General features: G+C 40.1%; 1 protein-coding gene across 2 annotated transcripts in view; it reads left to right on the top strand.

The window, feature by feature from the left end:
- Nucleotides 1-13,145, top strand: part of Grb14 (growth factor receptor bound protein 14) — a 112,256-nt gene that overhangs the window by 77,571 nt on the left and 21,540 nt on the right. For both annotated transcript variants that reach the window (XM_028861445.2, XM_028862051.2), the window contains 2 exons: nucleotides 9,380-9,501; nucleotides 11,361-11,435. In XM_028861445.2, coding sequence (XP_028717278.1) covers nucleotides 9,380-9,501; nucleotides 11,361-11,435 — 197 coding nt within the window. The remainder of the gene's footprint in view (nucleotides 1-9,379; nucleotides 9,502-11,360; nucleotides 11,436-13,145) is intronic.

Genomic DNA, 13,145 nt, shown 5'->3' with positions numbered 1-13,145 from the left:
ACCTGGAGTATCACAGACACCTGGAGTAGCACTGACACCTGGAGTATCACAGACACCTGGAGTATCACAGACACCTGGAGTATCACTTACACTTGGAGTAGCACTGATACCTGGAGTACCACAGACACCTGGAGTAGCACTGACACTTGGAGTAGCACTGACACTTGGAGTAGCACTGACACTTGGAGTAGCACAGTCACCTGGAGTAGCACTGACAGTTGGAGTAGCACTGACAGTTGGAGTACCACAGACACCTGGAGTAGCACTGACACTTGGAGTAGCACAGTCACCTGGAGTAGCACTGACAGTTGGAGTAGCACTGACAGTTGGAGTACCACAGACACCTGGAGTAGCACTGACACTTGGAGTAGCACAGTCACCTGGAGTAGCACAGACACCTGGAGGATCAAGCAGAGCTAAATACCTGTCTTCTTAGCTGCTGTAAGATTTTTAATAACTGTCTTCCTAATGATCTTATTAAAATTAGATAGTACTTCTGTGAGATAAGGGACTCTGGCTGTGCCTACATCTTTGTATCTTAGGGTTAAAGACAAATGAATGTGTTTTGAGTTCACTTGTACTGAATTGTAAGGTATTTATATCCAATAATTCAAAGCATATCTTATAAATTCCAGTGAAGAGAGAGACTTGGAAAACACACCATAGACTTCACATGTCCAGATGGATGGATATTTAGTCCATCTCTCAAGGATGCACCTGGTCATGTGCAGTTTATAGAGGCTGTTTGTATGCACTCCAGTTCCACATGCTTTTCCAGTGGGCTGAAGCCAGTGTAGATACAAGCCTTTGTAGAAAAGGACATCTTTCTGTGAGTATACGTTGTCATTGTAGATCTGAGTTAATGCATAGATTATTTTGATTTACTGAAAAATGGATTTAAAGGCCTGTAGGCCTTTCAAGGTAATGTGCCATAATTTCTCTGTGATTTTTCTTGGGGAGTTAATCTGATTGGCAGTTGTCTGGGGGCTCTTGGTGGTGTTAAATAGCATTCTCAGGCTAAGGAACCCTTTAGAAATTGAGCTCTGGTTTATTCTTTGCTTCTTGTGTTCAAGGTTTTGTTTTGCTTGGTCAGAGGCTGTTCATTTTGATCTGGAAATAAGATTGACAAAATATAGGTGGTTTCAACCCAGCTCTGGGAAATACAAGGGACATTTATTTGTTGCCTGGAGGTTCCTGTAACAATGGTGTAGGAAGGACTGTTTCCTGGGTGCATTAGAAGTAAAAGCCACTTTGTTTCTTCCTCTATCAAGTGCTGAGAAGCGCAGGGGTTTGCCTTCTATTTCAGCCCAATGCAGCACTTTTAGTGGATTCAGGGAACAAATCCAGGCAGAAGGTCACAGGTGAGCACTCCCATTCTTGGTGGATTGAAGTTTCTTAAAAGACTTTGAACTTAAATCAACAGTTTCAGATGAAACTTTTCTTCATTTTTTTTTCTTAAAGAAAAAGTTCTTGAAAATTAAACAGAAAACAGAATTATTTGGTAACATTTTTTTTTCTAACAGCAAGACCCTAGAAAATACATTAGAAACAAAAATAAAATTAAAAAAAATGCAGTTCTCATTTGTTATTGTTGTTGTTGTGAGCATCATTTAAAACTCCTGGAAGCGTTTCTTCCCTTTCACCTTCTTACTGGCTGTTTGGAAGTAATTTAAGGGGGCCTCCCTGTTATTCTTATGTATGAGTGATGCTTGATGATTGCATTTCACTTTCTCATGTCTGAAAAGTAACGCCAGCAAGTTTATTTGAAATAGGCTTAACCAATTATTTGTTAGGCATTTAAGGGTAAGCAAAATGGCCTTTCGGAATGAAATGAGTCTTAAAAACTGTGTCCATGTTGATTGCTTTTGTGTGACTCTGACCAGGTGCCCAACTGAACCGCTTCAAAATACTCAGGAAGTATTTTGCTTCACAGTTCTGGAGGAGTCCGTTCATGGTCACTTTCTCCCATGTTTCTGTGCTGTTGTGAGCACACTATCATGGTTACAGGAGCATGTGGAGAACAAAGGGACCAGAAGCAAGATGATGCCAAGGACTTGTTTCCAGTGACCTATTTCCTCCAGCTGTGTCCCATCCGCTAACACTTCCAAAGTCCTCCAGCATACCACCAGGCTGGAAGATCAAGTGTTCAGCACATGAGCAGTGGGGACCATTTCATAATTCAAACTGAGGATGCAACCGTAAAGTCTTCGTTAACGTTTTAACAGATTATTTAGGTCGATTTTATGAAGTTAAAAAAAATTAAATAAACAAGGCCTTTAAAATGCGAGCGATGGATCTATACAAACGGCACCTGCGGCTCTTTCTTAAGTGGCAACACAAAGAGCTATGTTTTGAGAATTAATTTTTTTGGTATTGAAAATATATAGGGTACTTAGAAGGATTACTTAGTTGGCTAAAATTGGCTTGTTTTTCAAGTATAGTTAAAGAAGGACTGTCAGGAGAAAAATTACTCAGGTGCCAAGGGAGCTGCTACTTCTCTTTTCATTGTCAGCTCTTGGTAACATGGTTTACGGCAATGCCTAGGCTTTCACACTGGTGGTCTGCAACTTTTCGCTCCCTCCACACATTACCTGTCTTCCTCTCAGAAGACTCTGCCTCAGCATCCTGTATCTTCCTGTTGAACGTTATACCTATGAACCCCTACATTTAGCAAGCCGCCTCACTAAAAAAGAACAAATCACAGTAGGCTGTGGTTAGTTGATTTCCAGTTGTCCCTACTAGGGTTGTTTAGATCTCTGGAGCTGTGGTCCTTTGAGGGTTGAAGTCAGCTGGAGAATGATAAGCAACAGTGCATCTAAATCGAGATGCTGATTTATGGATGCATAAAGATTATCTAATGTGATATAATTTTTATTTATTTATTTTTGGTTTTTCGAGACAGGGTTTCTCTGTGTAGCTTTGCGCCTTTCCTGGAACTCACTTGGTAGCCCAGGCTGGCGTCCAACTCACAGAGATCTGCCTGCCTCTGCCTCCCAAGTGCTGGGATTAAAGGCATGCGCCACCACCGCCCGGCAGCATGATATAATTTTTAAAAGCCAAATTTCCTGGTAAGAAACTTTATCTTCATTGTCAGACTTGTATATGAGGTAGAAACATAGCTGTATCCAGCCTTGTAGGCCTTTATTGGCTGTGTCTATATATTATCTACATTATCCATAGGTTAGAACTAGAACATTGCTTTAGATGAGTAGAGCTGATCTATTTTTCTTTCTTAAATACAGTCTATGTTTTGATAGCTCTTGAAAGTATGTGTCTTCTTAATGAGGATATTCTTCTGACTTTATTGTTTTCATTATTCAAGCATTAAGTACTATAGATCTGTGAGATTTCCTGAAGTAGTTCTTGCTTATCTTTTCTTTCCAGATTTATATTCTGCCTTTGAGGTGTGTGTGTGTGTGTGTGTGTGTGTGTGTGTGTGTGTGTGTGTGTGATGTCAACAGAACACTAGACTACATTCTACTTGGTGACCACACACACCACACTATTTTTTTTTCAGTTTCTTATTCATTGTGGCTGTTCAAATACAGCTTGATTTTTTTTCCCAACTCATTTTTATATTTAATTTTGTATGCATCCCAAACTCAAATGATCTAAATTACTTTTATAGAAGGTTGTGGCTGGACAATTTGAAATCCAACTATCACTTTTATTCTTCTGACATTCAGAACATGATTGTTTATTTTCAATAGATTAGCAAATACTTATTGGACACATTCTAGAATAAAAAAGAAACAGATAATTAAAACCATAGGAAAAGGGAGAGTGATTTAAACTTTTCTTGGTTATAGAATTAGGATTGCTGAGGTGGCAATGTGAGCACCATGTGTGGGAGCTCCCATGTAGGATGAAGCAGTACCCTACAGGAGAAAGGCCATCGGCTTGGGTCAGGCACAAGGGCTCAGTCAACCTGGGTAGGTTGGCTGTCTTTAAAACAGAAACATAACTTGCTCATTAGGTTATTACAGTAATTTCATAAGGATAGTCTAACCGATTCCCACAAACTTGGTGAGCTATAAACTGGAGAACTGTATTTCCACAATTCTGGAGGGTCATGTTTCTTTGAAGGGCTCTAAAGGGAACCTGACTATACCTTTCTAGGTGCTGAGTGCTGCTGATGTTCCTTGGCTTATAGTCACATCACTTAATCTCTGCTTTGTATTTCAATTCCCATGTTGTCTATATCAAACCCCATTCTGTCTGTGTTCTCAAGGATGCTTACAGATAGATTGAGAGCCTAACTCAATTCCGTATATTTGTCATTAGACATCTGCGAAGGCTTTCCCATGTAGCATTCACAGGTTCTAGGCATTAGGTCTTGATATCATTAGAGACATTATTTAATCTACTTAGGGTATTATAAAAATGAAATGTAACAGTGATATTCTCATAGATTGAGCCATGCAGAGTTGCAATCTCTTTTTGTAACAGGAATGAATTTTAGACTCTGCTTCTCCAGCCCTCAGAACAGCAGAGAATTTAACCTCATAGCATTTGTTTGCAGTCCAAGATTGTCTGTTGGGTTCAATAATTCAAGTTCTGCCAGTGAGTTGCCTTTGGTTTGAAATGTTTATATTCGACAATTGAGACCCCTTTTACCTTTTCAGCATCCTGGTGGGACACATCATTTTTAACCAAGGTATTTGTCTTATTTTTGTGTCACTGTTTTCTTCATTTTCTGGAAGCTCCTGCTTGTCTCACCCTTCCTTTCTGAAAAGCATAAGGCCTTTTAAGCTTAGGGCCTTTTTTTTAATTTTTATTTTATTTTTTTATTTTTTAAGCTCTCCTGTTTTCCTTCTGAGGACTTAGCACTCTTTCTCCATTCTGGGATGCTGTGAGCTTGGCATTGCCCTCAGCTCTTACTTCTGTTTGATACAGGGGTTCTGGAGGATTAAGAAAACATTGTCTATGGTTTGACCCACTCAGCATGTTTCAGCTTATTGGGACCCTGACACCTTGAAAGTATTCCTGTTCCTGAAGGGGGAAAGATAGAGTCATTGGTTCCTACTCCACCCAGGGTCTGACTTGACTCTCTCTCCCCTTCATGATCCCCTTACCTGTAACTCCCTCTTCAAGAGAGGTTGGATCCCCATATGAGGCAGCAGAGGACCATGATTCTTCCCAAGCAGTGATATCTGCCAAAGACTGGTGAAATGTACCTTGAAGTTTAACCATCAAGAAAAAATGTGTCTGTCGCTTTTCCCTCTCTGTGTTGGTATACATTCAGGGTGGAGCACGAACTCCTTCCTTCTTGGTAGAGATAGGCAATTGTACAAAGAAACGCAGGTTGCTGAAACCAGTGAACAGGTATCATTACTGTCCCTCTGAATTTCTTCTCTTGGCAGTCACAAAGAATATCAGTACACACTCCATCCACAGCACGTTTATTTATCGTAGCTTGGAAGCACAAGTTAGATTTGTGGGGGAGATTGCAGAAGTCAGTACTATCCAGAGACCGCTGAAATGCAGCTCTGCACTGTGGTTCACTGATCTCTGGGCCTCACTAGCTTGGTCTCAGTCTTCCCAGTTCCTCCTTACTAATACCATCCTTCCAAGCTTAGCCAGAGGACCTCAGTGTCTTCCATGACTTGTCCTTCTTTCTCACACATTTGGAATATTCCCTCCGATCCCTCTGCTTAGACCCCCCAGGGTGCACCCAGATCCTGGCCACCTTTTACAAAACCCACAGTTACCATGTTAATCTACTCTCTACCACCTCTGCCCTGGCTAACGCCAATCAACTTCCTAACTGGACTCTGTGTTTTCAGTCCTTGTGGCTGCGGAAAATCAGTTTTACCCTCAACAGCAAGCGCGATGCAGTTAAAACCGGATCTTTCATTTCGTTCCTCTGTCCGTCGTCCTGTCTCCTGTAAGTCCTTATCGTGGGGGGTGGGGGCTTCGAACCCCCCTCTCTACTGCCTCTAGACACCCTTCTCCTGGTGCTGTTCTGTTGTCACTCAGCATTACTTACGCTAACCGCCATGCTGTGCATCCGACATCCCAGCCTCCTCTGCCGTGAGTGCTTGGCTCTGCCCTTCTCCTCTGCATCTTTGCTAGAAGATCATCCTCTCCACAGGCACTTCTCTGTGAAGCCACTGGAAATGAACCCTTTCCCTTGCTCTCAGCACAGTCTCTCTTCCCTGCTCTGTGTTTTCCTGTCGAGTTTATTGCTATCTTTAAAGGGCTCACATTTTATTTATTGTCTATATTTTTCTATTAGGGACTTCTCAAGGGCAGCCATTTATTCCTGGTTTTGTCCATTTCAAAACTCCCAGGTCTCAGGGGAGCACCTGACCCATGCAGGCCTTTGGTGACAATTTGAATGGATAGATGGATGGATAAGGTGTCATTGTCAGGTCTTATGGCTTTGTTTCATGAGAAGTAGAAATTGCTATGCATTCTGGGCAGGATTTCCATGGGCACAGATGGTTTAGGGTGACTGTTAGGATATCAGCGTTCAGGCTGGAGGTAGAGTACAAAGAGTAGCTGGAGGTTTAGGGATTAGTTAAGAGTTTCTGTGAGAAAAGATGGGGGTCCATTGGCATGGTGACATCGGGAATAGGCTTGGGGGGTTGTTGTTTCTGAGGGGGATGTGGAGAGAGCACAACTGGGAATATCAGGAGTAAAGGATACAGAGTGAGAGGTAGAAAAACATGCAGAAGGGACTTTTAAGTTTACGTTTCTCTGACAGAATATGGCCAAAATGATATTAACAGTCACAAAAATAAGATTTCAAGAAGAACAAGTACTTCCAGGTTTGAAAGGAAGATAACTGTAAGGGTAATGAGGCATACTATTAAATTATGGTAGAATAGCATAAATAAAATTTACTATCTTATCCAATGTGACTATGCAGTTCAGTGGGCTTATATATCACATAAGCCCCGTAGAACCAACACTTGTCTATAGAATACCCTCTCTTCCCACATGGAAATTATTTACTAGGTAAGCAATAATGCTTTTTATTTTCTCCTCACTGCCAGCCCTGGAAACTACCATTCAGTTCTCTGTTACTGTGCATTGGATTGCTCTAGGTACCTTTATGGGGTCACATAGCGTTTGCCTTTTGTGTCTGTCTGATTTTACATAGTACAGAGTCTTTAGGGTTTTATCATATCTAGTGTACATCATACCTTCATTTCTTTTAAGGTTGAGTTTCTATCTTGTGTATCTGTCCCTGCCCCCCTCACCCCCAAGGATATGGTAGTGTTTTTGCCTTTAGGCACAAATATCTTTTGGAATCTTAGCTTCATTTCTTCGGGACTCAGAGCCAGATGTGAAGTTGGGAGTCTTAGCTGTCATTTCTTTGGGACTTAGAGCCAGATGTGAAATTGGGAGTGGCATTGAATGATCATTCTGTGTTTACTGTTTTAAAAAAATTAGGGTGTGCTGTAGAGCCTCCATGGGACTGGACTAGGCCCTCTGCATGAGCAAGACAGTTGTGTAGCATGATCTGCTTAAGGGGCCCCCTGGCAGTAGGATCAGGATCCATCCCTGGTGCATGAGCAGGCTTTTTGGAGCCTGCTACCTATGGTGGGACACCTGGCACAGCCTTGAGGCAGGGGGAGGGGCTTGGACCTGCCTCTACTCAATGTACCAGGCTCTGCTGACTCCCCATGGGAGGCCTTACCTCTTGTAGGAGGGGATGGGGGGAAGGTGGGTGGGGGAAGGTTGCAGGGGTGGGAGGAGGGAGGAGGGGAATCTGTGATTGGTATGTAAAATGAATAAAAATTTTCTTAATTAATAAAAAAAAAGATCTGGAACCCTGAAAAAAATTAAGGTGTGACCTTGACTTTCAACAAAGTATATTTGAGGAGGTGGAGAAGCTCAGGCCTGTGGAGAGCAATTTTAGGCAGAGATTTCACTTCAGGGAACTCGATGGGTGTGTCAAAAAAAGTGACTTCATTTAGAGAAGAAAGGAAAGAGTGAAGCCAAAAACCGAGTTTTCAGAAAGGGAAGCAGTGAAGGGAAACATAGCCAGGGAGCAGAAACAATGGTACTTGATCCAACCAAGGCCAAAATTCTGCTTGCTCGTGAGCACTTACTGCAACTCACCCATGTTCATCGAGATGAACTCCTTTCAGAGAACAGGCTTCTGTGGAAGGTTCCCTGTAGTATGGCCCAGATCACGCCTGAGTGTTGAACTTCTGAGATGCCGATTCTTTTCAAAAAGTTCCTAGGAACATAAAAAGAGGAGTTCCTATTCCCTTTTTAGCTATTCCAGACTCTCTCTTCCTTATTGGCAATTTCATAATTAAATTATCCTGACTTTTTGTTGAAGAATGAGCTGTACTGAGGAAGGTGAGCCCATCCCATGGGGCAGCTTTGTGACTTTTCAGACACTGCATGTTCCTGAGTAACATCTACAGGACTAAACAGAATTGTGACCAGTTGCTTCCTGTGCTCCCCACTCCCCTTCTATCTCTTATTATTCCTAGCCACATAGATGAATTTTTCTCCCTCTGAACCTTATGTGAGAGGACTCGTGCAATATACATCTTTCACTTCTGAGATTTCTGTTTGGGATTATTGTAGAATATCCTTTTTGTGTATGCTTTGGCAAAAGTCATTTTCCTGTCAAGGGGTGGATGGGTAGTCTCCAGTTTGGGGCTGTTATGAATGATGCAGTCACAAACACCACCGCAGTCTGCATTACAATGGATATTATGTTGGTTACGTTTGACTTCTCAAAAGTTCCCACTGCTTGGTTCATTTCTGCTGAGCACCTTCCTACATTACTTACTTATCTCCATTGTTAATACAGGGTCTATTTTCCTTGAATTAGTTTTCAAAGTCTAAAGTGCCACGAGGAATTGAGTTTCATAAAAGACTGTATCGACTTGAGAGGAAATTCCCCCTTTTGAGCATGTGTTTTAATTTTTTCAGCTACCTAGATTATGTATCTTAAAATGCATAGTGAACCTGTCAAAATTCTTCATCTCTTAATGAGGTGAATTGTTCAAACCTGGAGCAAATATTTTAATTTTGGCACCATGATGAGTTAAGGAAAGAATAGCTCCCACATCTTAATACAGGTTTGTTATCAAACTTATACAGTAATTTACATAGCAACAAAAGGAGACTGAGAATTAGCAAAAATGGCATTTGTGATATTTTATGTAATTTTCTCTTTAGATGATGGTGCTGGCATAAAAGTCGATATAATAATTCAGAATTGAAAAGAAATCTTGCCAGTGTAGATATTTAAGAATTGAGATGAAACTTCTGTTTAATAATGCATTGTGAACACTACATAATTTACTCCATATGTTTCTATGCCGATGTATTTATGCGTATTTTCACGTTTGCCTATTGAACTATTTATGTATCTGTCAACATACTCATTGAAACATTCTCGCAGAAAGAATAATAGAAGACCATGAGTTGGTGATTGAAGTGCTGTCTCACTGGGGGATGGAAGAAGAAAATAAGCTGTACCTTAGAAAAAATTATGCCAAATATGAATGTTTTAAGAACCCAATGGTGAGTGGACTCTCCATTAACAGTTATGGAATTAATGAGTCAGTTAAATTTTATGTGCGGAAGAGCATTATTATAAATGGGGTAGAGCTAGTTACTTTGGATTTGTGCTCTGATTTCTTATTCTAACAATGGTGAGCTAAACATGATGCATGATAGTTTACATTCACAGACGAAACACTAACATTTTTGACAAAACCTGAATGGAAGTAAATTTGATTATTTAATTTCAAACTCTTTGGAAAACCAACTTGGAGATCCTTGCTATCGCTTCTCTTTTCTGCCTATTAAGATACAAAGTCAAAGAAATTCTGTATTTACTTTAGAAAATGAATTGTTATAGGTCCCCAAGTGTCTTCCAGAACATTACAGTTTAGTACATTTCATAGAATTAAGGGAAGTAAGGCATTCTCTAAAGTAAATTGGTGATTGTTGCGAGTACTGTAGCTTTGCCAGACATTTAAGACTGGTATGTATCTTTCTTTAAATTACTTTATTTTCAGTGTAGTAGCTTCTGAACTGAGTAGAAATGAGATAAAGAACAGCACATTACCTAGTAAACACTATGTTCATTACAGTTCTCTTTAAAAGAAAGTAAATGCGTGCCATCCTAATGAAGTCTGCGGATTCAGAGAAGTCAGAATCGCCTCTGGGCTCATTATTTTAAATTGTTTTTGTCTCTGCAGCTGTGGTGTATTTTTATACTGAGTTTTGGATAATTGGATTGAAACGATCCTTTATGAAAAATATATGATACACACCATAATAGAATATTTTCAAACCCTGAAAGACCTCTTATGTTCTCTTTTATTGTAACTTATTAATAGAAACATAATGGGTTGATCTTTGACAATGAAAATGAGAGTTCTAATAATGATGAAATAGAATTAGAATTGAAGGAAAAGTATTTTCTTGTTGGGAGTCTTTATTAAGACATCCATTTAAAGGTTATATTTAAGGAAATATGGCTTAGGGTACAATTTTTATTTTATTTATTTTTATTTAAATAAAGCTTGACATTGATTTTTGTAGATCTGAGTAGTGGTTCTTGACTTGGGGTTGATGTGATAATCTATGGGGCTTTTTTTTTAAATCCATGCAGCACTGGTGAGTAGGAGAACAGCTGTGGGATAGGCTGGAAAGCCAGGTGTTAAACATCTGTAACACACAGGTCAGCCCCAACAATGCACAAGTTTTCGACCACAGTATTAGTAGACAGCTGTTGACAAACCCTGTCTTGGAGGAGGTAGAGTAGAATATATGTTTCCCAACTTTTCTTATCATGAAATGTACCTTGGGGAGCCCCAGGACTTATTAAAAACACAGACTTCAAGACCTGTCCAAACCTACTGAATCAGAAAAGTCAAGAATGAAGCTTGGGAATTTCTATTTTAAACAATTTCTTGGGGTGAACTTTTTGATTAAACAAGTTTGGAGAAATAGTAGGTAGAAATGAGTGGCCTTTTAGCTTCTCAGCTGAGTCCTGGCTGTTTTGTGTTCTGGACTATGACTTTTGACACAGCCTTTGACCCTTACTTCGATGAGTCTTCACTTTGTGAAATGGGTCAGGGCTCTTCCAGTACTTGGTGGGGTGGTTGTAGGACTGAAGGAAGAAATCAGAGCAAGCTCACTATGAACTCAAGGGCTAGGCTTTCTCCGTGAGTATGATTTGGGGTGTCTGCTGATCTCAGGACCCAGTGCCACCTGGGTTCATTAAGAGGCCATTTAGTTTAGGTTTAGGAGTGACATTTTTCAAATCATTTTGCAGGAATTTTAGACATGTTGATTTTTAAGACATTTTGCTTAGGTTCCTCTAATGGTCACCCTGGTTTGGGATTGATTTAACTTGTATCTTTGGTCAGTATTTCTTTCCAGAGCACATGGTGTCCTTTGCACCTGAGACCAACGGTGACAGATCCCCTACACAGATCCTGCAGGTAAAATGTTTTCCTTAAACTATGTAAGAACACCAAAGTGGAAACTTTTGTTTAATTTCCTGAATTTTTGGCGGATTTTGAAATATTGTGGCCTGCATGATTCATTTTTTTTCCTGAAGATAAAAAGGAAAAAAAAACTTGAATAAATAATTTACTAAATAATCAATAACATTTTCTCTCCTGGTTGTAAAGAATTTTCAGAATTAAAAAATGTTCTCTGTGAAAGAAAACCTGCAGGTGATTTGTGTTAAAAAGAAATGTGCATCTTTTGAAAAAAAAAAATGCACTTCCCAGGAAACTGCAGACATTTCACTAGTAGGTACTTAGTATAGCTTTTGTAATAAATAGCGTCAATGCTACTTGAGAGAAAATACACAGCAGTTAAATGAATAGACAGGGTATGCAGTGCATCCTTCCCATAAGCCAGCACTTGCAGTGGTGTGAGGGAAACACGTACATGCAGTCCTAAAACATCCTTAGCATCTCCATGAAGTTAGCCTTATGACTGCTGGGCTCACTCCTGTCCCCCCGGCTGTGGCCTGGGATAGGCATTTACCAGGCATTGTCTTTACAGTCAGCCAACTGTTTGGCTAACTTTATTTTCCATAGATTCAGCGATCTGGCATCCACAGTTGTTTTTCACAGGTTCATTAGTGCTATTTAAGCTAAACCTGGTGTTCACAAATTCAATGAATAGTCATGGTCCCTAGTCCAGTATTTATAGCATGCTTTTTGATATATTAGGCAAGGGGTGTTTAGCACAGATTTGTTTCCTGTGGATTTTTAAATAGGGTGTGTTTTATTTTAACCCTTAAGAATATTTGATAAATATTGTTAGTTTCAAGAGAATCTGTTTTCTACAAGCAGCTTCCATGCTGCGGGGTCTCTAGAGGCAGCCCTTGGGGTAGTAGAGTAGAACCCCAAAGCCTTGCTGGTGGCTTCTTCACTGATTTGTGTGATGTGGTGGTGGGAGGGAGCCTTTCTTCCACCTCATTTCCTAATTGTCCTCTCCCATGATTCTCTTGCTTTAATGTTAAATTATAATAAAAAGGAAAATCACAGGCTTTAGAATCAGATAGTCCGGTGTACGCCCTGACCTCTCCTCTCCACTGAGGCAATGTTTCTACTTTTTAAAAGGTTTCTTCTTTTTCTAGTGTGACCCTTATGACTCTTCTTTAAAAATTTAATTGGTTTGGTTTAATAACTTGGAAAGCACTCAAACTAAAAAAAAAACCCACTTGCCTGTTTTGCATATCAATTAATTAATGGCTCGTTGCATCAAAATTTTTTAGTGATTTACTTAAAAATGTAAATATTTCCTATCAGCATTTCCCTGACTGTATTACAGGCCTTTAGGATGTATTACCCCATTTTAGTTAATGATTTCTACTACTTTAGATTTTTCCCATTTTTGCATCTGTGTGCTCCTAGGGACTTTTGTTTTCATTCAGGAATCACTAATGCATTTTCACGATCTTAATAAGGACACAGCATAGCCACTTATGACTGCCCTTTTTCATTGCCCAAGCATCACATGCCCACTGTCCCAACTAATGACTGCATTGTAACAAACTTCCAAATATGAATGGCTTCAAGTATCTGTTGACATTTTACCAGTGATGTTTGTAGGGCATGAGTTGGGTAAGAGCATGCTGGCTGGCTCAGTTCTGTGGCTGTTTGTCTCAGGGGCTGGAGGCCGAGCATCCCCTT

This window comes from Peromyscus leucopus, chromosome 4 (assembly GCF_004664715.2).
Source record: "Peromyscus leucopus breed LL Stock chromosome 4, UCI_PerLeu_2.1, whole genome shotgun sequence".
NCBI classification, from domain to species: Eukaryota; Metazoa; Chordata; class Mammalia; order Rodentia; family Cricetidae; genus Peromyscus; species Peromyscus leucopus.
Note: the sequence above shows the minus strand (reverse complement) of the source record. Positions and strands in the feature narration are given on the sequence as shown.